Source organism: Oncorhynchus nerka, linkage group LG2, assembly GCF_034236695.1.
Source record: "Oncorhynchus nerka isolate Pitt River linkage group LG2, Oner_Uvic_2.0, whole genome shotgun sequence".
Lineage (NCBI taxonomy): Eukaryota > Metazoa > Chordata > Actinopteri > Salmoniformes > Salmonidae > Oncorhynchus > Oncorhynchus nerka.
The window spans coordinates 22285558-22313454 of record NC_088397.1 but is presented as its reverse complement, the minus strand read 5'-3'; the positions used below and the strand labels follow the sequence as shown (position 1 = coordinate 22313454).

The 27897-nt window shown below is 46.0% G+C and overlaps 1 protein-coding gene across 4 annotated transcripts; it reads right to left on the bottom strand.

Moving 5' to 3' along the window:
- Positions 1 to 5644: 5644 nt before the first annotated feature.
- On the bottom strand, positions 5645 to 26810 carry LOC115124088 (uncharacterized). 4 transcript variants are annotated; one of them, XM_065024619.1, is made up of 8 exons: positions 26631 to 26807; positions 10766 to 10896; positions 10412 to 10686; positions 10047 to 10287; positions 9689 to 9785; positions 9205 to 9438; positions 8464 to 8639; positions 5645 to 6048 (listed from the first exon to the last, which is right to left on the bottom strand). In XM_065024619.1, exons 2-8 carry the CDS (start codon positions 10846 to 10848, stop codon positions 5817 to 5819), a joined length of 1338 nt encoding a protein of 445 aa, XP_064880691.1. In that variant the 5' UTR covers positions 10849 to 10896; positions 26631 to 26807; the 3' UTR covers positions 5645 to 5816. The 4 variants fall into 4 exon arrangements, 3 of the variants coding, with proteins under 3 accessions (XP_064880691.1, XP_029509323.2, XP_064880694.1); XM_065024622.1 differs by lacking the exon at positions 5645 to 6048 and adding an exon at positions 6901 to 7128 and having other exon boundaries at positions 26631 to 26810; XM_029653463.2 differs by lacking the exon at positions 26631 to 26807 and having other exon boundaries at positions 10766 to 10988.
- Between the last annotated feature and the right edge of the window lie 1087 nt (positions 26811 to 27897).

Here is a 27897-nt window from a genome sequence, read left to right as displayed (position 1 = left end):
TCTCCTGATGTACTGGCCTGTCTCCTGGTAGTGCCTCCATCCTCTGGACAGTACGCTGACAGACACAGCAAACCTTCTTGCCACAGCTCGCATTGATGTTCCATCCTGGATGAGCTGCACTACCTGAGCCACTTGTGTGGGTTTTAGACTCCGTCTCATGCTACCACTAGAGTGAAAGCACCGCCAGCATTCAAAAGTGACCTAAACATCAGCCAGGAAGCATAGGAACTGAGAAGTGGTCTTTGGTCACCACCTGCAAAACCACTCCTTTATTGGGGGTGTCTTGCTAATTGCCTATAATTTCCACCTATTGTCTATTCCATTTGCACAACAGCATGTGAAATTTATTGTCAATGAGTGTTGCTTCCTAAGTGGACAGTTTGATTTCATAGAAGTGTGATTGAGAGTGTTGTTTAAGTGTTCCCTTAATTTTTTTGAGCAGTGTCTATAAAAAAAGTGTCTGGTAGAAATTAAAGAAAGTGAAAGTGAAAAAAAAGTGAAACGAACAAACAAACTTCAAAAAGCCCCCCCAAAATGTTCTATGTTTTTGAGACAATTTATTTTCGCTTCATCGTCATTTGGTGATGGAAACTGTACTATCTCTGACAGGAACATTCTGATTTAGATTTTGGTTTATGGTCGAAGCACTCCAATTTAAGCCAATCATTAAGTTGTGTCTTTGTCAACCACGAACAGCACATGTTGTCCCTGAGCTCCATAACATTTCATCATCTAGTGAGTGAATATCTTATTGCTTATCCCAGTTGGCATCTAAAATCTACTCAGTACTTCGCTACTTCTGCCGGAAGTGCCACCAATAATCGTTTCCCCAGTAACCTCGCCAGGAAACCCGTGGATACATTTTACGAACACAATCTTTGTTTCTTTTTACTTCTATCCTTCCGCTACACTCAACCCCTCCCATCTACAGTTGAAGTTGGAAGTTTACATACACTTATGGAGTCATTCAAACTCGTTTTTCATCCACTCCACAAATGTCTTATTATCAAACTATAGTTTTGGCAAGTCGGTTAGGACATCTACTTTGGCATGACACAAGTAATTTTTCCAACAATTATTTACAGAGAGATTATTTCACTTATAACAGTGGGTTAGAAGTTTACATACACTAAGTTGACAGCCAGCCAAGCCGTGCCTTTAAACAGCTTGGAAAATTACAGGAAATGATGTCATGGCTTAGGAAGCTTCTGATAGGCTAATTGACCAAATTTGAGTCAATTGGAGGTATACCCGTGGATGTATTTCAAGGCCTACCTTCAAACTCAGTGCCTCTTTGCTTGACATCATGGGAAAATCTACTTAAATCAGCCAAGACCTCAGAAAAAGTAATTGTAGACCTCCACAAGTCTGGTTCATCCTTGGGAGCAATTTCCAAATACCTGAAGTTACCACGTTCATCTGTACAAACAATAGTACGCAAGTATAAACACCATGGGACCACACAGCCATCATACCGCTCAGGTAGGAGACGCGTTCTGTCTCCTAGAGATGAATGTACTTTGGTGCGAAAAGTGCAAATCAATCCCAGAACAACAGCAAAGGACCTTGTGAAGATGCTGGAGGAAACAGGTACAAAAGTATCTATATCCACAGTAAAACGAGTCCTATAATCGACATAACCTGAAAGGCCGCTCAGCAAGGAAGAAGCCACTGCTCCAAAACCGCCATAAAAAAGCCAGACTATGTTTTGCAACTGCACATGGGGCCAAAGATCGTACTATTTGGAAAAATGTCCTCTGGTCTGATGAAACAAAAATAGAACTGTTTGGCCATAATGACCATCGTTATGTTTGGAGGAACCAGGGGGAAGCTTGCAAGCCGAAAAACACCATCCCAACCGTGAAGCACGGGGGTGGCAGCATCATGTTGTGGGGGTGCTTTGTTGCAGGAGGGACTGGTGCACTTCATAAAATAAATGGCATCATGAGGATGGAAAATGATGTGGATATATTGAAGCAACATATTAAGACATCAGTCAGGAAGTTAAAGCTTGGTTGCAAATGGGTCTTCCAAATGGACAATGACCCCAAGCATACTTCCAAAGTTGTGGCAAAATCGCTTAAGGACAACAAAGTCAAGGTATTGGAGTGGCCATCACAAAGCCCTGACCTCAAGCATATAGAAAATGTGTGGGCAGAACTGAAAAAGTGTTTGCGAGCAAGGAGGCATACAAACCTGACTCAGTTACACCAGCACTGTCAGGAGGAATGGGCCACAATTCACCCAACTTATTGTGGGAAGCTGGTGGGAGGCTACCTGAAACGTTTGACCCAAGTTAAACAATTTAAAGGCAATGCAACCAAATACTAATTGAGTGCATGTAAACTTCTGACCCACTGGGAGTGTGATGAAAGAAATAAAAGCTTAAATAAATCACTCTACTCGTATTTTGACATTTCATTCTTAAAATAAAGTGGTGATCCTAACTGACCTAAAACTATAATTTTTACTAGGATTAAATGTCAGGAATTGTGAAAAACAGAGTTTAAATGTAATTGGCTAAGGTGTATGTAAACTTCCGACTTCAACTGAAGACCATCCTGTTGGATTTTTATTTGCCATATATATTTTTTTAACTCTGTTCCACAAAAGTTCTTAACCTATATACATTTTACAGACACAGTATATTTGACATTAGTTATCTTGTTGTTGTTTATTAGTCCCATCCTTCAGCTCCACTCAACCCCTCCCATCTATCTCTTAACACCATCCATATTGGATTTCTACTTGCTGTCACGCCTTGGTCATAGTGTTTTGTGTTTTCGTTATATAGTTGGTCAGGCCAGGGTGTGACATGGGTTTATGTGTTGTGTTTCGTATTGGGGTTTGTATTATTTGGGATTGCGGCTGATTAGGGGTGTGGTATAGGTTTGGCTGCCTGAGGCGATTCCCAATCAGAGTCAGGTGCTTGTCGTTGTCTATCTAGCCTCAGTTTCGCTTTGTATTTCGTGGGTGTTTGTCCTGTCTCTGTGTTATAGTCACCAGATAGGCTGTAATTAGTTTCACGTTCCGTTTGTTGTTTTGCTTTATATGATATTGAGTTATTTCATGTACGTATTCTTTCATTAAAGTCATGAGTAACCTACACGCTGCATTTCGGTCCGACTCTCTTTCTACAAACGAAGAACGTCGTTACAGAAACACCCACCACTCACGGACCGAGCAGCGTGTGAGCTGGCAGGAGCTAAAGGACGACGTTATGGACAGCAGAAGTATGGAGTATACTACATGGGAAGAAATCGACAGGTGGGCGGACGACCCAGAGCGAGTGCAGGAGCCCGCCTGGGATTCCCTACAGCAATGCGAGGAGGGCTATAGACGTATGGATTCGAGAAGGAAAGCACGGCTATACAGAGCGAAAACAGAAAGTAACGGGGGAAAGCGCAGAGAGAGAGTGGCTGAGTCAGGAGTCAGACCTGAGCCTACTCTCCCTGTTAATCGGGAAGAACAGTTGCAGTGGGAGAGACTGCACCATTTGGAGATTTGGACATGGGAGGAGGAATTAGACGGTAAAGGACCCTGGGCGCAGCCGGGAGAATATCGCCGTCCCAAGGAGGAAATAGAAGCAGCTAAAGCGGAGAGGCGCAGGTATGAGGAAACCGGAAAGTCACCCCAAAAAATGTATTGGGGGGGGCTAGAAGGGAGAATAGTTATGCCAGGTAGGAAACCTGCGCATACTCCCTGTGCTCACCGTTGGGCTAGAGAGACCGGGCAGGCACCGTGTTATGCTATGGAGCGCACTGTGTTTCCAGTGCGGGTGCAGAGCCAGCTGCGACACATACCAGCTCTTCCTATTGGCCGGGCTAGAGTGGGCATCGAGCCAGGTAAGCTTGGGCAGGCTCGGTGCTCAAGAGCTCCAGTGCGCCTGCACGGTCCGGTCTATCCAGAGCCACCTCCACACACCAGTCCTCCGGTAGCAGCTCCCCGCACCAGGTTTCCTGTGCGTGTCCTCGATCCTGTAGCTCCAGTTCCAGCACCACGCACCAGGCCTTTAGTGCGCCTCGCCTGTTCAGCACAGCCAGAGCCTTCCTTCCCTCCTACGCTGTTGGAGTCTCCCGCCTGTTCAACACAGCCAGAGCCTTCCTTCCCTCCTACGCTGTTGGAGTCTCCCGCCTGTTCAACACAGCCAGAGCCTTCCTTCCCTCCTACGCTGTTGGAGTCTCCCGCCTGTTCAACACAGCCAGAGCCTTCCTTCCCTCCTACGCTGTCGGAGCCTCCTGCCTGGTCGGAGCAGCCTGAGCTGCCAGTCTGCAGAGAGCTGTCAGTCTGCCAAGTGCTGTCAGTCTGCATGAAGCAGCCAGAGCTGTTAGTCTGCCCAGCGTCGCCAGTCGGCCCAGCGTCGCCAGTCGGCCCAGCGTCGCCAGTATGCCCAGCGCCTCCAGTGCTCCCAGTCTGCCCAGCGTCGCCAGTCTGCCCAGCGTCGCCAGTCTGCCCAGCGCCGCCAGTCTGCCAGGATCCGCCAGAAGTGCCAGACAACCAGTCTCTTCCAGATCTGCCAGACAACCAGTCTCTTCCAGCTCTGCCAGACAACCAGTCTCTTCCAGATCTGCCAGACAACCAGTCTCTTCCAGATCTGCCAGACAACCAGTCTCTTCCAGATCTGCCAGACAACCAGAATCTTCCAGTTCCGCCAGCCAGCCAGGATTTACCGGAGCCTACTACCTGTCTGAGCTTCCTCTCAGTACTGAGCTTCCTCTCAGTACTGAGCTTCCTCTCAGTACTGAGATTCCTCTCAGTCCCGGGCTTCCCCTCGGTCCCGGGCTTCCCCTCGGTCCCGGGCATCCCCTCGGTCCCGTGCATCCCCTCGGTCCCGGGCTTCCTCTGTCCCGAGATGCCCCTCTGTCCCGAGCTGCCCCTCTGTCCCGAGCTGCCCCTCTGTTACGAGCTGCTCCTCAGTTATGTGGGGATCTGGGTGAGGACTATTAGGCCATGGTCGGCAGTGAGGGTGGATTATCCCAGGACGCGAAGGGGAGGAACAAGGACATTTATGGAGTGGGGTCCACGTCCCGAGCCAGAACCGCCACCATGGACAGACGCCCACCCGGACCCTCCCTATGGTTTTGAGGTGCGTCCGGGAGTCCGCACCTTAGGGGGGGGCTTCTGTCACGCCTTGGTCATAGTGTTTTGTGTTTTCGTTATATAGTTGGTCAGGCCAGGGTGTGACATGGGTTTATGTGTTGTGTTTCGTATTGGGGTTTGTATTATTTGGGATTGCGGCTGATTAGGGGTGTGGTATAGGTTTGGCTGCCTGAGGCGATTCCCAATCAGAGTCAGGTGCTTGTCGTGGTCTCTGATTGGGAACCGTATTTAGACAGCCTCAGTTTCGCTTTGTATTTCGTGGGTGTTTGTCCTGTCTCTGTGTTATAGTCACCAGATAGGCTGTAATTAGTTTCACATTCCGTTTGTTGTTTTGCTTTGTATGATATTGAGTTATTTCATGTACGTATTCTTTCATTAAAGTCATGAGTAACCTACACGCTGCATTTCGGTCCGACTCTCTTTCTACAAATGAAGAACGCCGTTACACTTGCAATATATTTTTCAACTGTGCTGTGATATTTTACAAAAGTTCTGAACCGTTCTATTCTCATAGTTTCTACAGATTGTAAATGAAAGATAAACATTTTGCTAGAAGTTTTATTATTCATTGATTGACTAGGACTTTTTAAATCACCGAACAGTGCTATCTGCAGAGTTATCTCCAGGTAAATATTCCAATTCATCAGCCATTGCTGGATTTTGGTAGTCTAAACTGCAATCGGGGACATTGGTCTCGCTTCCTCTTCCATCTCTGACTACTCCTTCCTTCCTTCAATTAGTAGTCCTGCTTGCTCCAGTGCTTTATCTACATTAGGCACCAGTTGTCTCTCGTAGTCCCAGACTCTCTTGTCTTCATACAGCTCCTCCCTGGTCAGTCCTCCTCGTAGAGGAACTCTGACATGGATGATATGACACACGTTAGGAGGAACCTTCACTGTCTGCCCGAAGTTACGCAGCACAGAGTGGACCGACGTCTGCTCCACTGCCCTGGGATCAGAGACACAGAAGGGTTGTTAGACAGAGTGGACCGACGTCTGTTCCACTGTCCTCGGGTCAGAGACACAGAAGGGTTGTTAGACAGATTGGACCGACGTCTGCTCCACTGCCCTGGGATCAGAGACACAGAAGGGTTGTTAGACAGAGTGGACCGACGTCTGCTCCACTGCCCTGGGGTCAGAGACACAGAAGGGTTGTTAGACAGAGTGGACCGACGTCTGTTCCACTGCCCTGGGGTCAGAGACACAGAAGGGTTGTTAGACAGAGTGGACCGACGTCTGCTCCACTGCCCTGGGGTCAGAGACACAGAAGGGTTGTTAGACAGATTGGACCGACGTCTGCTCCACTGCCCTGGGATCAGAGACACAGAAGGGTTGTTAGACAGAGTGGACCAACGTCTGCTCCACTGCCCTGGGGTCAGAGACACAGAAGGGTTGTTAGACAGAGTGGACCGACGTCTGCTCCACTGCCCTGGGGTCAGAGACACAGAAGGGTTGTTAGACAGAGTGGACCGACGTCTGTTCCACTGCCCTGGGGTCAGAGATACAGAAGGGTTGTTAGACAGAGTGGACCGACGTCTGTTCCACTGCCCTGGGGTCAGAGACACAGGAGGGTTGTTAGACAGAGTGGACCGACGTCTGCTCCACTGCCCTGGGGTCAGAGACACAGAAGGGTTGTTAGACAGATTGGACCGACGTCTGTTCCACTGCCCTGGGGTCAGAGACACAGAAGGGTTGTTAGACAGATTGGACCGACGTCTGCTCCACTGCCCTGGGATCAGAGACACAGAAGGGTTGTTAGACAGAGTGGACCAACGTCTGCTCCACTGCCCTGGGGTCAGAGACACAGAAGGGTTGTTAGACAGAGTGGACCGACGTCTGCTCCACTGCCCTGGGGTCAGAGACACAGAAGGGTTGTTAGACAGAGTGGACCGACGTCTGTTCCACTGCCCTGGGGTCAGAGATACAGAAGGGTTGTTAGACAGAGTGGACCGACGTCTGTTCCACTGCCCTGGGGTCAGAGACACAGGAGGGTTGTTAGACAGAGTGGACCGACGTCTGCTCCACTGCCCTGGGGTCAGAGACACAGAAGGGTTGTTAGACAGAGTGGACTGACGTCTGCTCCACTGCCCTGGGGTCAGAGACACAGAAGGGTTGTTAGACAGAGTGGACTGACGTCTGCTCTATTCTATCCTTTCCTGGGTCTTACGTTCATCTTGTAGGGGTGGTAAGTTCTAACCAGAGCCCTATACTACGAACTCTGAGTTCAACATGCGATAACCACTTACTCAAATGTGGCTCACCTTTTAGCCAGGTACATTTCTGGGCAGGCGAAATCAGGGCTAACTCTACTCATCCTGAATGAAATATCTGAGCCGTGAGTTGAGGACCAATGAGATCAGGTTCCCATCATCCCTTTCATTTGAGGAGGACCACTGATTAAATATTAATCAAGTGTTTTTTCGGCGTAATTCTTTGTTGTTGTAATATTAAATACACATTTAGTAATGACAGGATGCATTTGAAACTTCATGCAGAGTTGAACTTTTGTATGACTTAATATAATGATTGTATCTATAGAGTGGGGAGAAAAGGTGCTTGTGCATTAATAAACACACCTAAGACGGCATGAACGATACGTAATGAAAGACTTCTTATGGCCCTTTTCACACCATAACCTGCAGAATTTGCAATATAGCTTTTATTTCATGTTGATCGGGTTAAAAATGTAATGTAGCGCTGACTCGCCCATGGATTTATGTTTCAGCATTGTCTCAATGAAGAGTTCGGAGTTTGACTAGCCACGTGCTTCATGCATGCGCAGTTATAAGTCTGCTAGAGTGAACAGCAGGAGGACAAGCAATATCCAACGTCGTAATAGGGATGAAGCCTGAGCTGGAATGTGAACCTAACTGAAGCTGACTAGCTTTAGAAAACCCTGAGTATATCTAGCTAGCTTCTTAGTATACTACTCTGGGCCATACTATCATCTTGGAGAGGTAGGAGATTCTAACCTGGGCCGTACTATCTTCTTGGAGAGGTAGGAGATTCTAACCTGGGCCGTACTATCATCTTGGAGAGGTAGGAGATTCTAACCTGGGCCGTACTATCATCTTGGAGAGGTAGGAGATTCTAACCTGGGCCGTACTATCATCTTGGAGAGGTAGGAGATTCTAACCTGGGCCGTACTATCTTCTTGGAGAGGTAGGAGATTCTAATTCTATCATCTAGGAGATTCTAACCTGGGCCGTACTATCTTCTTGGAGAGGTAGGAGATTCTAACCTGGGCCGTACTATCATCTTGGAGAGGTAGGAGATTCTAACCTGGGCCGTACTATCTTCTTGGAGAGGTAGGAGATTCTAACCTGGGCCGTACTATCATCTTGGAGAGGTAGGAGATTCTAACCTGGGCCGTACTATCATCTTGAAGGGGTGGAAGATGCGATAGTCTGGCTCCTCTCTGTAGATGTGCGCCATGATGTTGATCCCTGGAACATTTCTCCAGCGGGGCAGTTCAAACCTTCCACTGGGCTCAAACTGGGACTTAGGAAAGATGTGGTTCTCTATGAGGAACACTTCGGCCTGGGGAGAAGGAGGGTTGAGTGAGAGAAGGCAAAAGAGAGGAGGAATTCTGATTTTTTCCCCTTCATATCCAATACATCTTTCTCACTGTCCACGCCTTTATTGTATTTTGACCCATATCAGATTTGCACATTCACACGTAAACTCAATGCTCATTCATTTCCTGTCAATGTTGGGGTGGTTATCTTGGTAACGGCAGGTCATGTGCAAGAACAACAATTCTGATCTGAGCATCCAGACTGAGGATGAGAATCACATACGAATGTCGGAGTCCATTGCTGCGTTTACACGAGCAGCCCAATTCTGATCTTTTTTCAATAATTGGTCTTTTCAGTTCTAAAAACTGTCAGAAGATCAGATATGATTGGTCAAAAAAACAAAAACACCAAAGATCAGTAATTGCTGTTTACACATTGGGGAAAATATCAGGTGTCAGATATGCCAAATAATTGGCAAGAAAATCTGAATTGGGATGCCTGTGTAAACAGCCTAACATATGCATACTACACACATAATGATCATAATTAACACACATACACAGTACTTCCCTGAGTCCTCCCCCTACCTTTGGGTTTTGCCTCTGAAGTACATCCATCATCTGGGGCAGGGTTTGATGCTGGTATGGAGCTATAATCTCATCGATGTCGTTCAGCAGTACATAGCGTGACTGATACATGTGTCTGTAGACACAGTCATTTAGAGTGGTCAACTGGCCATAGTAGTGGATGTCCCCTCTATGTTCACTGGGCTGCCACCCACGGGACGGCTTCATGTATTTGCCGATAGGCCAGGGCACCACCTGCAGTCAATCAATCCGCCAGTTAATTTGGGAGAATGGGCTCGTGTTAATGACTGGAGCGGAATAGGTGGAGTTGTATCAAATACATCAAACACATGGTTTCCATGGTTTCCAGGTGTTTGATGCCATTCCATTTGCTCCGTTCCGGCCATTATTATGAGCCGTCCTCCCCTCAGCAGGCTCCACTGCCCTTCACTATCTATCTATGCATCTATCCATGTATCCATCCATCCAATCAGTTAATTCTTACCTCCACAAAGCCGTCCTGTGTGTAACTCTGTAGCAGTCTCTCCAGGTCTGGTCCACAGCTGGTGTTATACACCACAACATGCTGCACTCCCAACAGCCTGCAACATAGCAATCAATCAACCAACCATTTAATCAATCAATCAACCATTTAATCAATCAACCAACCATTTAATCAATCAACCAACCATTTAATCAATCAATCAACCATTTAATCAATCAATCAACCATTTAATCAATCAACCAACCATTTAATCAATCAACCAACCATTTAATCAATCAATCAACCATTTAATCAATCAACCAACCATTTAATCAATCAATCAACCATTTAATCAATCAATCCATCACTCAATACCCACTTGTACATCTCCAGAGTCTGGGTGACCTGAAGCACGTTGTTATAATCGCCAAATAAATTGGACCAACAGACAGTGAAGTTGAACTGAAACTCCTCTTCCTCCCTTTTCACAAGGTTCTGGATGCGGAGGAAGGTTTGGTTCTGAGCGAGCTCGGCGTCAGCTTGTGTGGCGAGGGTCACGTGCGACGGGTTACAGCCGGGGACATTCGGACAAAGGACGTCGGTCGTCACGAAGCGGAAACCTTCATCCCAATACAGAACAGAGTCACATAAATGTAAATCCACAAACTAATCGGAGAATCACCAAGCCCCTTATTTCTTTGATTCAGGTGTGTCAGTGCAGGGCAAAAACCAAATAGCAGGTACCAAAGTGATCAGAGTGCATCTGGACTTCAGCCTTCATTCCATTAGCCCAGTGAGCCCCACAGTAGAACACACAGTACAGAGGCTGGACAGAGTCTCGTCTGAAGATACTGATGATGCGTACGGAGCTTCCCTCCACACGATGTTCCTTGTAGGCCCCCACCATGAAGTGTTTGGTGTCGTTGACAGGCGTGATGGACTGGTCAGAGATGTGGTGCGGATAGAGGTGCTGGTGGTCCTGGTGGTCCTGGTGGTCCTGGTGGTTGCCTGGCTGTGACCTGCGGAATCATGGACAGATATTTTCCTTTTGGCACTTTTATTACGTTTCTTGATTGTACGGCAGAGGCTATAGGGTACCTGGGTAATGTGAAGATGGCGTAGACCATGACTGCCAGAGCAGAAGCTATCAGTAAACGTAACGCACCCCTCTTCACCATCATGAGCCAGATCTAGGAAGGTAGTTTATAGAAGGTGAAGAATGAGGTGACCTTTGAAGAGAAGGGAAAGTTAATAATGTAGTCGCACTTGCTCCCTGGCTACGTTTACACATGCAGCCCAATTCTGATTGTTTTTTGCCACAAATTGGTCTTTCGACCAACCAGATCAGCTCTTTTGCCCATAATTGGGCAAGATATCAGAATTGTGCTGCCTGTTTAAACGCAGCCTCTGATCCTTAGAGTGAGATGAAGACATGCATGACATGCAAAATACTGTATCTAATGACAGTCAATAGGCCTCAAGTTCAACTTTCAACTTGCAGCATTATTTGTCCCAGAGAGGGCAATAGTGGCTTTGCAGCAGGGGAGCACGTATGACATGAAAAACATCAAATCCACATGGACCAGAATGGAAACGACAGTAAGGGACACAATGGAAATAAATCAAATCAAATCAAATTGTATTTGTCACATACACATGGTTAGCAGATGTTAATGCGAGTGTAGCGAAATGCTTGTGCTTCTAGTTCCGACCATGCAGTAATATCTAACAAGTAATTTAACCTAACAATTTCACAACAACTACCTTATACACACAAGTGTAAAGGAATGAATAAGAATATATAAGTGGTGGCCGAACGGCATAGGAAAGATGCAGTAGATAGTATAGAGTACAGTATATACATATGAGATGAGTAATGTAGGGTATGTAAACATTATATTATGTGGCATTGTTTAAAGTGGCGAGTGATACATTTATTACATCCATTTTTCCATTATTTAAGTGGCTAGAGTTGAGTCAGTATGTTGGCAGCAGCCACTCAATGTTAGTGATGGCTGTGTAACAGTCTGATGGCTTTGAGTTTTTCAGTCTCTCGGTCCCCGCTTTGATGCACCTGTACTGACCTCGCCTTCTGGATGATAGCACGGTGAACAGGCAGTGGCTCGGGTGGTTGTTGTCCTTGATTATCTTTTTGGCCTTCCTGTGACATCAGGTGGTGTAGGTGTCCTGGAGGGCAGCTAGATTGCCCCCGGTGATGCGTTGTGCAGACCTCACTACCCTCTGGAGAGCCTTACAGTTGTGGGCGGAGCAGTTGCCATACCAGGAGGTGATACAACACGACAAGATGCTCTCGATTGTGCAACTGTAAAAGTTTGTGAGTGTTTTTGGTGACGAGCCGAATTTCTTCAGCCTCCTGAGGTTGAAGAGGCACTGCTGCTCCTTCTTCGCCACGCTGTCTGTGTGGGTGGACCATTTCAGTTGGTCTGTGATGTGTACGCCAAGGAACTTAAAACTTTCCACCCTCTCCACTACTGTCCTGTCAATGTGGATAGGGGGCTGTTCCCTCTGCTGTTTCCTGAAGTCCACGATCATCTCCTTTGTTTTGTTGACATTGAGTGTGAGGTTATTTTCCTGACACCACACTCCGAGGGTCCTCACCTCCTCCCTGTAGGCCGTCTTGTCGTTGTTGGTAATCAAGCCTACTACTGATGTGTCGTCTGCAAACTTGATGATTGAGTTGGAGGCGTGCATGGCCACGCAGTCATGGGTGAACAGGGAGTACAGGAGGCTGAGAACGCACCCTTGTGGGGCCACAGTGTTGAGGATCAGCGGGGTGGAGATGTTGTTACCTACCCTCACCACCTGGGGGGCGGCCCGTCAGAAAGTCCAGGACCCAGTTGCACAGGGCGGGGTCGAGACCCAGGGTCTCAAGCTTAATGATGAGTTTGGAGGGTACTATGGTGTTGAATGCTGAGCTGTAATCGATGAACAGCATACTTACATAGATATTCCTCTTGTCCAGATGGGTTAAGGTAGTGTGCAGTGTGATTGTGATTGCGTCGTCTGTGGACCTATTGGGGCGGTAAGCAAATTGGAGTGGGTCTAGGGTGTCAGGTAGGGTGGAGGTGATATGGTCCTTGACTAGTCTCTCAAAGCTCTTCATGATGACGGAAGTGAGTGCTACAGGGCGGTAGTCATTTAGCTCAGTTACCTTAGCTTTCTTGGGAACAGGAACAATGGTGGCCCTCTTGAAGCATGTGGGAACAGCAGACTGGGATAAGGATTGACTGAATATGTCCGTAAACACCCCAGCCAGCTGGTCTGCGCATGCTCTCAGGATGTGGCCGGGGATGCCGTCTGGGCCTGCAGCGTTGCAAGGGTTAACACGTTTAAATGTTTTACTCACATTGGCTGCAGTGAAGGAGAGCCCGCAGGTTTTGGTAGCGGGCCGTGTCAGTGGCACTGTATTGTCCTCAAAGCGAGCAAAGAAGTTGTTTAGTCTGTCTGGGAGCAAGACATCCTGGTCCGTGACGGGGCTGGTTTTTCTTTTGTATTCCGTGATTGACTATAGACCCTGCCACATACCTCTCGTGCCTGAGCCGTTGAATTGCGACTCGACTTTGTCTCTATACTGACGCTTGTTTGATTGCCTTGCGGAGGGAATAGCTACACTGTTTGTATTCGGTCATGTTTCCGGTCACTTTGCCCTGATTAAAAGCAGTGGTTTGAGCTTTCAGTTTTGCGCGAATGCTGCCATCAATCCACAGTTTCTGGTTGACGTTATGCGTAACATATTCCAGTCTACGTGATCGAAGCAATCTTGAAGCGTGGAATCCGATTGGTCGGACCAGCGTTGAACGACCCTGAGCGAGGGTGCTTCATGTTTTAGTCTCTGACTATAGGCTGGGAGCAACAAAATGGAGTCGTGATCAGCTTTTCCAAAAGGAGGGCGGGGGAGGGTCTTATATGCATCGCGGAAGTTAGAATAACAATGATCCAGGATTTTGCCAGCCCGGATTGTGCAATCGATATGCTGATAGAATTTAGGGAGCCTTGATTTCAGATTAGCCTTGTTAAAATCCCCATCTACAATAAATGCAGCCTCAGAATATGTGGTTTTCAGTTTACATAGAGAAAGAATGAAGTTCTTTCAGGGCCGTCGATGTGTCTGCTTGGGGGGGGAATATACACGACTGTGATTATGATCGAAGAGAATTCTCTTGGTAGATAATGTGATCGGCATTTGATTGTGAGGAATTCTAAGTCAGGTGAACAAAAGGACTTGAGTTGATCACACCACGTCTCGTTAATCATAAGGCATACACCCCCGCCCTTCTTCTTACCAGAGAGATGGTTGTTTCTGTCGGCGCGATGCGTGAAGAAACCAGGTGGCTGTACCAACTCTGGTATCGTGTCTCGAGTGAGCCATGTTTCCGTGAAACAAAGAACCTTACAGTCTCTGATGTCTCTCTGGAAGGCAACTCTTGCTCGTATTTTGTCTACCTAGTTGTCAAGAGACTGGACATTGGCAAGTAGTATGCTCGGGAGCAGTGCGTGATGTGGCCGTCTACGGAGCCTGACCAGAAGACCACTCTGTCTGCCCCTTCTACGGCGCTGTTGTTTTGGGTCTCTACGGCGCTGTTGTTTTGGGTCTCTACGGCGCTGTTGTTTTGGGTCTCTACGGCGCTGTTGTTTTGGGTCTCTACTGCTCTGTTGTTTTGGGTCGCCGGCTGGGATCCGATCCATTGTCCTGGGTGGTGGGTCAAACAGAGGATACGCTTCAGGAAAGTCGTATTCCTGGTCGTAATGTTAGTGAGTTGACATTGCTCTTATATCCAATAGTTCCTCCTGACTGTATGTAATAAAGCCTAAGATTTCCTTGGGTAACATTGTAAGAAATAACACATCAAAAAACAAAATACTGCATAGTTTCCTAGGAACGCGAAGCGAGGCAGCCATCTCTGTCGGTGCCGGAAGTAAGACATTGGCTTTGTATTATCTCTCTTCTCGATTTTTTTGCTGTGTGTATATATTTCTTAACCTGTCAAATACAATAAATCAACCACTGCCTTGAGGGGAAGTGACAGGTGTGTGCCGCGTTTGATTGCAGTTATTGTTGTGGTGTGTTTATAGAGTTCTTAGTGGACAAGCCAGAGCAGGAGTTTCAGGACCTAAATGAGAAAGCCAGAGCTCTGAAACACATCCTCAGCAAGATACCTGATGAGATCAACGACCAGGTACTCTTACCAAAGATGGTCGATAAATGAAGATGTCCCACTTAGGCTGTTTATCATATAAAACACATTGTCCATTCCGGTCTGCTTAATTAATAGGGTGGCTCTCGCATAGGCACCAATGCATAAGCAGCTAGGTCTGGTCTGCTTAGTTGACTGATGAGGGTGTGGGATGTCTCTCTTCCTCTTCCGTCTCTGTGCTTACTACACACACGCGGGTGCACAGATAGAGCCATAGAGGTGCTGGGGCACCTGCACTTTTTCCCTCCTATGAAAAAAGTGTGCTTTTTATTGGTAGCAGTTTTTTTTTAACTAATTATTTTGTATATAATTGTCTGCCTCTTTTCTCTCTTGTAATTTAAATGCAATGAATTGTCCGTCAAAGTACATAATTGATCAGAAACGAAGGAATCTTGAAAAAAGTTTCCCGCCCCTCTGCCACTCATCCTGCGTGCACTAGCTACCTGCCGGTTACTTCATCCAATTCATATTCTATCCTATTCATATTCTATCCTATCCTATTCATATTCTATTCTATCCTATCCTATTCATATTCTATCCTATTCATATTCTATCCTATCCTATTCATATTCTATCCTATCCTATTCATATTCTATCCTATTCATATTCTATCCTATTCATATTCTATCCTATTCATATTCTATCCTATTCATATTCTATCCTATCCTATTCATATTCTATCCTATCCTATTCATATTCTATCCTATTCATATTCTATCCTATTCATATTCTATCCTATCCTATTCATATTCTATCCTATCCTATTCATATTCTATCCTATCCAATTCATATTATATCCTATCCTATCCAATTCATATTCTATCCTATCCTATTCATATTCTATCCTATCCTATTCATATTCTATCCTATCCCATTCATATTCTATCCTATCCTATTCATATTCTATCCTATCATATTCTATCCTATCCTATTCATATTCTATCCAATTCATATTATATCTTATCCTATCCAATTCATATTCTATCCTATCCAATTCATATTATATCCTAACCTATCCAATTCATATTCTATCCTATCCTATTCATATTCTATCCTATCCCATTCATACTCTATCCTATCCTATTCATATTCCATCCTATCCTATTCATATTCTATCCTATCCTATTCATATTCTATCCAATTCATATTATATCTTATCCTATTCATATTCTATCCTATCCTGTTCATATTCTATCCAATTCATATTCTATCCAATTCATATTCTATTCTATCCTATTCATATTCTCCCTACCCAGGCTTGCAATACATATGTCAATCTGTGTTTGAATTAGTGTAAATTAGAGTTTGCACTTTTTTGGTAGGCCTATTCCATTCCAATATCCCATTGTAGCAGCCTGCTGAACTAAATAAGATACAGATCAAATATGTATTTCCCACATGTCAACAGTCATCACCAAGGCTACAGACACTGACTGACACTCTGCAGGAGACAGGGCTTCATCGGCTATGAAAACCAGGAACAACCACATCTCCAAACTAGCTGGCTCTACAGGGAGCACTGCCACCATAGTCAAACCTAGAACCACCTCATCTCCTAACTAGCTGGCTCTACAGGGAGCACTGCCACCATAGTCAAACCTAGAACCACCTCATCTCCTAACTAGCTGGCTCTACAGGGAGCACTGCCACCATAGTCAAACCTAGAACCACCTCATCTCCTAACTAGCTGGCTCTACAGGGAGCACTGCCACCATAGTCAAACCTAGAACCACCTCATCTCCTAACTAGCTGGCTCTACAGGGAGCACTGCCACCATAGTCAAACCTAGAACCACCTCATCTCCTAACTAGCTGGCTCTACAGGGAGCACTGCAACCATAGTCAAACTTAGAACCACCTTATCTCCTAACTAGCTGGCTCTACAGGGAGCACTGCCACCATAGTCAAACCTAGAACCACCTCATCTCCTAACTAGCTGGCTCTACAGGGAGCACTGCCACCATAGTCAAACCTATAACCACCTCATCTCCTAACTAGCTGGCTCTACAGAGAGCACTGCCACCATAGTCAAACCTAGAACCACCTCATCTCCTAACTAGCTGGCTCTACAGAGAGCACTGCCACCATAGTCAAACCTAGAACCACCTCATCTCCAAACTAGCTGGCTCTACAGGGAGCACTGCCACCATAGTCAAACCTAGAACCACCTTATCTCCTAACTAGCTAGCTCTACAGAGAGCACTGCCACCATAGTCAAACCTAGAACCACATCATCTCCAAACTAGCTGGCTCTACAGGGAGCACTGCCACCATAGTCAAACCTAGAACCACCTCATCTCCTAACTAGCTGGCTCTACAGAGAGCACTGCCACTATAGTCAAACCTAGAACCACCTCATCTCCTAACTAGCTGGCTCTACAGGGAGCACTGCCACCATAGTCAAACCTAGAACCACCTCATCTCCTAACTAGCTGGCTCTACAGAGAGCACTGCCACCATAGTCAAACCTAGAACCACCTCATCTCCAAACTAGCTGGCTCTACAGGAGCACTGCCACCATAGTCAAACCTAGAACCACATCTCCTAACTATCTCTACAGAGAGCACTGCCACCATAGTCAAACCTAGAACCACATCATCTCCAAACTAGCTGGCTCTACAGGGAGCACTGCCACCATAGTCAAACCTAGAACCACCTCATCTCCTAACTAGCTGGCTCTACAGAGCACTGCCACCATAGTCAAACCTAGAACCACCTCATCTCCTAACTAGCTGGCTCTACAGGGAGCACTGCCACCATAGTCAAACCTAGAACCACCTCATCTCCTAACTAGCTGGCTCTACAGAGAGCACTGCCACCATAGTCAAACCTAGAACCAGGACCTCAGTCAAACCTCCAAACTAGCTGGCTCTACAGGGAGCACTGCCACCATAGTCAAACCTAGAACCACCTCATCTCCTAACTAGCTGGCTCTACAGGAGCACTGCCACCATAGTCAAACCTAGAACCACCTCATCTCCTAACTAGCTGGCTCTACAGAGAGCACTGCCACCATAGTCAAACCTAGAACCACCTCATCTCCTAACTAGCTGGCTCACAGAGAGCACTGCCACCATAGTCAAACCTAGAACCATCTCCTAACTAGCATCTACAGAGAGCACTGCCACCATAGTCAAACCTAGCTGGCTCTACAGGGAGCACTGCCACCATAGTCAAACCTAGAACCACCTCATCTCCTAAAGCTGGCTCTACAGGGAGCACTGCTGGCTCTAACAGCTGGCTCTACAGAGAGCACTGCCACCATAGTCAAACCACCATAGTCAAACCATAGTCAAACCTAGAACCACCTCATCTCCTAACTAGCTGGCTCTACAGGGAGCACTGCATAGTCAAACCTAGAACCACCTCATCTCCTAACTAGCTGGTCAAACCTAGAACCACCTCATCTCCAAACTAGCTGGCTCTACAGGGAGCACTGCCACCATAGTCAAACCTAGAACCACCTCATCTCCTAACTAGCTGGCTCTACAGAGAGCACTGCCACCATAGTCAAACCTAGAACCACCTCATCTCCAAACTAGCTGGCTCTACAGGGAGCACTGCCACATAGTCAAATAGTCAAACCTAGAACCAGTCAAACCCCTCATCTCCTAACTAGCTGGCTCTACAGAGAGCACTGCCACCATAGTCAAACCTAGAACCACCTCATCTCCAAACTAGCTGGCTCTACAGGGAGCACTGCCACCATAGTCAAACCTAGAACCACCTCATCTCCTAACTAGCTGGCTCTACAGAGAGCACTGCCACCATAGTCAAACCTATCTCATCTCCTAACTAGCTGGCTCTACAGAGAGCACTGCCACCATAGTCAAACCTAGAACCACCTCATCTCATCTCCAAACTAGCTGGCTCTCCAAACAGGGAGCACTGCCACCATAGTCAAACCTAGAACCACCTCATCTCCTAAACTAGAACCACCTCATCTCCTAACTAGCTGGCTCTACAGCACTAGCCACCATAGTCAAACCTAGCTCACTAACTAGCTGGTACAGAGAGCAACCATAGTCAAACCTAGAACCACCTCATCTCCTAACTAGCTGGCTCTACAGGAGCACTGCCACCATAGTCAAACCTAGAACCACCTCATCTCCTAACTAGCTGGCTCTACAGAGAGCACTGCCACCATAGTCAAACCTAGAACCACCTCATCTCCAAACTAGCTGGCTCTACAGGGAGCACTGCCACCATAGTCAAACCTAGAACCACCTTATCTCCTAACTAGCTAGCTCTACAGAGAGCACTGCCACCATAGTCAAACCTAGAACCACATCATCTCCAAACTAGCTGGCTCTACAGGGAGCACTGCCACCATAGTCAAACCTAGAACCACCTCATCTCCTAACTAGCTGGCTCTACAGAGAGCACTGCCACCATAGTCAAACCTAGAACCACCTCAGTCAAACCTAGAACCACCTCATCTCCTAACTAGCTGGCTCTACAGAGAGCACTGCCACTATAGTCAAACCTAGAACCACCTCATCTCCTAACTAGCTGGCTCTACAGGGAGCACTGCCACCATAGTCAAACCTAGAACCACCTCATCTCCTAACTAGCTGGCTCTACAGAGAGCACTGCCACCATAGTCAAACCTAGAACCACCTCATCTCCTACAGGGAGCAACTAGCTGGCTCTACAGGGAGCACTGCCACCATAGTCAAACCTAGAACCACCTCCTAACTATCTCCATAGTCAAACCTAGAACCACCTCATCTCCTAACTAGCTGGCTCTACAGAGAGCACTGCCACCATAGTCAAACCTAGAACCACCTCATCTCCTAACTAGCTGGCTCTACAGAGAGCACTGCCACCATAGTCAAACCTAGAACCACCTCATCTCCTAACTAGCTGGCTCTACAGGGAGCACTGCCACCATAGTCAAACCTAGAACCACCTCATCTCCTAACTAGCTGGCTCTACAGAGAGCACTGCCACCATAGTCAAACCTAGAACCACCTCATCTCCAAACTAGCTGGCTCTACAGGGAGCACTGCCACCATAGTCAAACCTAGAACCACCTCATCTCCTAACTAGCTGGCTCTACAGCCACCATAGTCAAACCTAGAGCACTGCCACCATAGTCAAACCTAGAACCACCTCATCTCCTAACTAGCTGGCTCTACAGAGAGCACTGCCACCATAGTCAAACCTAGAACCACATCTCCAAACTAGCTGGCTCTACAGGGAGCACTGCCACCATAGTCAAACCTGAACCACCTCATCTCTAACTAGCTGGCTCTACAGAGAGCACTGCCACCATAGCTAGAACCACCTCTCTCCAAACAGGGAGCACTGCCACCATAGTCAAACCTAGAACCACCTCATCTCCTAACTAGCTGGCTCTACAGGGAGCACTGCCACCATAGTCAAACCTAGAACCACCTCATCTCCTAACTAGCTGGCTCTACAGGAGCACTGCCACCATAGTCAAACCTAGAACCACCTCATCTCCTAACTAGCTGGCTCTACAGAGAGCACTGCCACCATAGTCAAACCTAGAACCACCTCATCTCCTAACTAGCTGGCTCTACAGGGAGCACTGCCACCATAGTCAAACCTAGAACCACCTCATCTCCTAACTAGCTGGCTCTACAGAGCACTGCCACCATAGCACTGCCACCATAGCACTCAGTCAAACCTAGAACCACCTCATCACCTAACTAGCTGGCTCTACAGGGAGCACTGCCACCATAGTCAAACCTAGAACCACCTCATCTCCAAACTAGCTGGCTCTACAGGGAGCACTGCCACCATAGTCAAACCTAGAACCACCTCATCTCCTAACTAGCTGGCTCTACAGAGAGCACTGCCACCATAGTCAAACCTAGAACCACCTCAGAGAGCACTGCCACCATATGGCTCTACAGGAGCACTGCCACCATAGTCAAACCTAGAACCACCTCATCTCCTAACTAGCTGGCTCTACAGGGAGCACTGCCACCATAGTCAAACCTAGAACCACCTCATCTCCTAACTAGCTGGCTCTACAGGGAGCACTGCCACCATAGTCAAACCTAGAACCACCTCATCTCCTAACTAGCTGGCTCTACAGGGAGCACTGCCACCATAGTCAAACCTAGAAACTCATCTCCTCATCTGCCACCATAGTCAAACTAGCTGGCTCTACAGGGAGCACTGCCACCATAGTCAAACCTAGAACCACCTCATCTCCTAACTAGCTGGCTCTACAGCCACCATAGAGCACTGCCACCATAGTCAAACCTAGAACCACCTCATCTCCTAACTAGCTGGCTCTACAGGGAGCACTGCCACCATAGTCAAACCTAGAACCACCTCATCTCCTAACTAGCTGGCTCTACACTGGAGCTCTACAGGAGCACTGCCACCATAGTCAAACCTAGAACCACCTCATCTCCTAACTAGCTGGCTCTACAGAGAGCACTGCCACCATAGTCAAACCTAGAACCACCTCATCTCCAAACTAGCTGGCTCTACAAGTCAAACTAGCTGGCAAACTAGCTGGCTCTACAGGGAGCACTGCCACCATAGTCAAACCTAGAACCCTCATCTCCAAACTAGCTGGCTCTACTGGGAGCACTGCCACCATAGTCAAACCTAGAACCACCTCATCTCCTAACTAGCTGGCTCTACAGAGAGCACTGCCACTATAGTCAAACCTAGAACCACCTCATCTCCTAACTAGAACCACCTCATCTCCAAACTAGCTGGCTCTACAGGGAGCACTGCCACCATAGTCAAACCTAGAACCACCTCATCTCCTAACTAGCTGGCTCTACAGGGAGCACTGCCACCATAGTCAAACCTAGAACCACCTCATCTCCTAACTAGCTGGCTCTACAGAGAGCACTGCCACCATAGTCAAACCTAGAACCACCTCATCTCCTAACTAGCTGGCTCTACAGGGAGCACTGCCACCATAGTCAAACCTAGAACCACCTCATCTCCAAACTAGCTGGCTCTACAGGGAGCACTGCCACCAAACCTAGTAACTAGCTGGCTCTACAAACCTAGTCAAACCTAGAACCACCTCATCTCCTAACTAGCTGGCTCTACAGAGAGCACTGCCACCATAGTCAAACCTAGAAACCATCTCCTAACATACAGAGAGCACTGCCACCATAGTCAAACCTAGAACCACCTCATCTCCAAACTAGCTGGCTCTACAGGGAGCACTGCCACCATAGTCAAACCTAGAACCACCTCATCTCCAAACTAGCTGGCTCTACTGGGAGCACTGCCACCATAGTCAAACCTAGAACCACCTCATCTCCTAACTAGCTGGCTCTACAGAGAGCACTGCCACTATAGTCAAACCTAGAACCACCTCATCTCCTAACTAGCTGGCTCTACAGGGAGCACTGCCACCATAGTCAAACCTAGAACCACCTCATCTCCTAACTAGCTGGCTCTACAGGGAGCACTGCCACCATAGTCAAACCTAGAACCACCTCATCTCCTAACTAGCTGGCTCTACAGGAGCACTGCCACCATAGTCAAACCAACCACCTATAACCAGCACTGCCACCATCTAACCCTCACTAGCTGGCTCTACAGAGAGCACTGCCACCATAGTCAAACCTAGAACCACCTCATCTCCTAACTAGCTGGCTCTACAGAGAGCACTGCCACCATAGTCAAACCTAGAACCACCTCATCTCCAAACTAGCTGGCTCTACAGGGAGCACTGCCACCATAGTCAAACCTAGAACCACCTTATCTCCTAACTAGCTAGCTCTACAGAGAGCACTGCCACCATAGTCAAACCTAGAACCACATCATCTCCAAACTAGCTGGCTCTACAGGGAGCACTGCCACCATAGTCAAACCTAGAACCACCTCATCTCCTAACTAGCTGGCTCTACAGAGAGCACTGCCACTATAGTCAAACCTAGAACCACCTCATCTCCTAACTAGCTGGCTCTACAGGGAGCACTGCCACCATAGTCAAACCTAGAACCACCTCATCTCCTAACTAGCTGGCTCTACAGAGAGCACTGCCACCATAGTCAAACCTAGAACCACCTCATCTCCAAACTAGCTGGCTCTACAGGGAGCACTGCCACCATAGTCAAACCTAGAACCACCTCATCTCCTAACTAGCTGGCTCTACAGAGAGCACTGCCACCATAGTCAAACCTAGAACCACCTCATCTCCTAACTAGCTGGCTCTACAGGGAGCACTACTACCTGCAGAATTAGCACCCTCATTATCAGCAGCAGATCTTTACAGAAAAACACATGATTTCACATGTGGAAAATCACAAAGGGAGTTGCGGTGCAAAGTCAAGGTACACACACACACGCCACGCACGCACGCACTCACACACACACACACACACACACACACACACACACACACACACACACACACACAGGGTGCCGTCTTTTGGATAGGACGTTAAACGGGTGTCCTGACGTTAAACGGGTGTCTGCGGTCATTAAAGATCATTTGGCACTTATCGTAAGGGTAGGGTGTTAACCCCGGTGTCCTGGCTAAATTCCCAAGCGGTCCCTCATACCATCATGGCCACCTAATCATCCCCAGCTTACAATTGGCTCATTCATCTCCCCTGTAACTATTCCCCAGGTTGTTGCTGTAAATGAGAATGTGTTCTCAGTCAACTTACCTGGTAAAATAAAAATGTATTAATTAAACACTACCCCCTAATGACAAATCAAATTGAAAACAGGTTTTTAGAAATTATTTAAATGTACATACAATTTTAAAAAACGAAATACCTTATTTACATAAATATTCAGACCCTTTGCTATGACCTCAGGTGCATCCTGCTTCCATTGATCATCCCTGAGATGTTTCTACAACTTGATTGGAGTCCACCTGTGGTAAATTCAATTGATTGGACATGATTTGGAAAGGAACACACCTGTCCATATAAGGTCCCACAGTTGACAGTGTGGGAAAAACATTTCTGCAGCATTGATTTTCCCCAAGAACACAGTGGCCTCCATCATTTTTCTTAAATGGAAGAAGTTTGCAACAACCAAGACTCTTCCTAGAGCAGGCCGCCCAGCCAAACTGAGAAATCGGTGGAGAAGGGCCTTGGTTAGGGAGGTGACCAAGAACCCGATGGTCACTCTGACAGAGCTCCAGAGTTCCTCTGTGGAGATCAGAGTACCTTCCAGAAGGACAACCATCTCTGCAGCACTCCACCAATCAGGCCTTTATGGTAGAGTGGCCAGACGGAATCCACTCCTCAGTAAAATGCACATGACAGCCCGCTTGGAGTTTGCCAAAAGGCACCTAAAGGACTCTCAGACCATGAGAAACAAGATTCTCTGGTCTGATGAAACCAAGATTGAACTCTTGGCCTGAATGCCAAGTGTCACGTCTGGAGGAAACCTGGCCCCATCCCTACGGTGAAGCATGGTGGTGGCAGTATCATACTGTGTGGATGTTTTTCAGAGGCAGTGACTGGGAGACTAGTCAGGATCGAGGGAAAGATGAACGGAGCAAAGTACAGAAAGATCCTTGAGGAAAACCTACTCCAGAGTGCTCAGGACCTCAGACTGGGACAAAGCACACAGCCAAGACAACTCTGTTGTGGCTTCGGGACTAGTCTCTGAATGTCCTTGAGTGGCCCAGCCAGAGCCCGGACTTGAACCTGATCGAACATCTCTGGAGAGACCTGAAAATAGCTGTGCAGCGACACTCCCCATCCAACCTGACAGAGCTTGAGAGGATCTGCAGAGAAGAATGGGAGAAACTCCCCAAATACAGGTGTGCTCAGCTTGTAGCGTCATACCCAAGAAGACTTAATTCTGTATTCGCTAACAAAGTACTGAGTAAAGCGTCTGAATACTTTCAGTTTTTAAATGTTTATTTATTTATTATATATATTTTTTTATATATTTTTTAAATATATTTGTTTGGTAAATATATCCATATACATACACGCATGCATACATACTGTATACACATATATACATGCACATACCTATATAGACATACATACTGTATACACATATATACATGCACATACCTATATAGACATACATACTTTTGTAAGAATATACCTTTATTATTATTCCCCGCAAATCCTACCGCCGATCCCCCAATTGGAGTAAACTAATGAACACTTCAGTTTTTACCTTAAATTTATACATCTTATACACATTTTACAGACATAATCTATTGTACAATAGTTATATTTAGTTTGTTTTTAGTCTTTCCTCTATTTCTGATGTCCATCCAGTTCGATTTCTATTTGTAACTGTGCTATTTCACAAACGTTCTGAACCTATTGCTATTAGTCCCACCCTTCAGCTCCATTCAGCCCCTCCCATCTGTCTCTCAACATCATCCATTTTGGATTTCTATTTGACATATATTTTTCAACTGTGCTGTGATGCTTCACAAAAGAATTGAACCTTTCTATTCTCATAGCTTCTACAGATTGTAAATTAAAAATATATTTTTGGGTACATCAAAAATCTCTTCCCAACTATTTAGCAATTTATATGGCACAGTTTTTTTTTGTCCGTTTTTTTTGGTCCTTAAATGAAATTGGTATATGTTTTTATTTATCACACTTTTCTTTAACCATTTATGTTCTTTAATACAGGGCCGACATACAAGTTCCTTACTTTTTTCCCCTTCTATTTGCCTCTTCCATTTTTGTGGTAATGCTGCAATTAATTGTTTGTTATTTTGGGTAGAGCAGACATTTCCATATGTCTGTGTTAGCTGCATGTGTGTCATAACTCCACCAGTCCTATTTATAATATCATTCACTAAAATTATACCTTTTTAAAAAAATTCTTCAAAAATTCGTTTTTTGAATCAATTTTTGATCAAAATACCTTGATACCTTACATTTCTAAAAACCTGGTTTTGCTTTGTCATTAGGGGGTATTGTGTGTAGATTGAGAACTGTTTTATTGAATCAATTTTATAACAAGGCTGTAACGTAACAAAATGTGGAAAAAGTCAAAGGGTCTGAATACTTTCTGAACGCATTGTATCCGGAGACTCTCAAAAACCCACAAAATTATTTTAAAAGACTCCACCACCCCACATCTGCCACTCCAGGAGGAACTCTTCAACCCACCAGATATTGGCCACCCATCAAGAATGCCGAATTGGAAAGACCCTCCCAACACGAATATCACTTGGACTGTAACTGTAATCAGGTATGTTATCAGCAAAACATATTGTAATCAGATTACAGATACGTTTGAAAATCTAAATGATTACTTCTTGGATTACTTTTCAATTCAAGAAAGGATGTTGACGAACAAATACATTACACCATTCAGTTTCTCATCAAGATCCTGGCAGCCGTGTTCTGAATGTAGTGGTGATGACAGTAGTTCTGATTAACATCTTTACCAGGACACGGATTGGCCAATGTCAATCTCTTTCCTTCAACCTAATCTATGCTAAATGACACGTTGTTTGCTTAGCTAGCTAGGTAGCTCATGTCAAATGAATAGGTTACTATCACGTATATCTGAAAATACATGATCAACTGATGTTTACTGATCATGAAAAGCATGCAGTTACTAGCTGTATAACTCTGATGATAGAGCTAAATGTGGAATAATCAGAACTGTCTCGGTAGTTCTGACTATGCAATTCTAGAGGTAATGTTATTCAAATCAAATAGTTATACAATGTATTTAACAATCTCTTGAAAACAGCTAGAAGCCAGTTGTTAATGGGTTTTAGAAAATCGTAAATATATCTGGCACCAACATCAATCAATTTCAAGAAGGAACTGAATATACCTGCGTGTAAGTCCAGGAAAAGAACCAAATTGTATCCACAAAAAGGTAGTGATGTGTAAATAGACTCAAATTTCAAATTGTTTAGTCAAATCCACCAGATGCAGCCAGACCATGGAAATGGTGTGGATATTACAGCCTACTACAGGATGTGACAGTAGCCTCTCTCTCTCTCTCTCTCTCTCTCTCTCTCTCTCTCTCTCTCTCTCTCTCTATTCCTTCTCTTCTATTCTCTCTCTCTCTCTCTCTCTCTCTCTCTCTCTCTATTCCTTCTCTTCTATTCTCTCTCTCTCTCTCTCTCTCTCTCTCTCTCTCTATTCCTTCTCTTCTCTTCTATTCTCTCTCTCTCTCTCTCTCTCTCTCTCTCTCTATTCCTTCTCTTCTATTCTCTCTCTCTCTCTCTCTCTCTCTCTATTCCTTCTCTTCTATCTCTCTCTCTCTCTCTCTCTCTCTCTCTCTCTCTATTCCTTCTCTTCTATTCTCTCTCTCTCTCTCTCTCTATTCCTTCTCTTCTATTCTCTCTCTCTCTCTCTCTCTCTCTCTCTCTCTCTCTCTTCTATTCTTCTCTTCTCTTTCTCTCTCTCTCTCTCTCTCTCTCTCTATTCCTTCTCTTCTATTCTCTCTCTCTCTCTCTCTCTCTCTATTCCTTCTCTTCTATTCTCTCTCTCTCTCTCTCTCTCTCTATTCCTTCTCTTCTATTCTCTCTCTCTCTCTCTCTCTCTCTCTATTCCTTCTCTTCTATTCTCTCTCTCTCTCTCTCTCTCTCTCTCTCTCTCTCTCTGTCTTTCTTTCTTTCTCTCTCTGTCTTTCTTTCTTTCTCTGTCTTTCTTTCTTTCTTTCTTTCTCTCTCTGTCTTTCTTTCTTTCTCTCTCTGTCTTTCTTTCTCTGTCTCTCTCTCTCTCACCTGTGCGTCACACTGCCGATGGTGGAAGCTGTACTATAATTGGAGAAATACACTTTATTTACACAATGTTGGGGAAGCCTAGAGCCTGGAAAGGACATCTCATATGGGTGTTTCCACCTATACATCGCAAACTGGTGCTTGTTGCCAAGAGGAAAAACCTGTCCCACAGCACATCTTTGCGGGTAGAACCAGTTTGTAGAGTTTGAGGCTATAGGGTTCTATCTGCATTCAGGTGTACATGTAGTTATTGACATAGCCTAGTTCTGTTCAATGTTCTCTACCTATATTAATACCACAATTCATGTTCATTTCAAAATATGCAAATTACTGACACCATTCAAACCAATGAGTGTTCAGAACTTTATC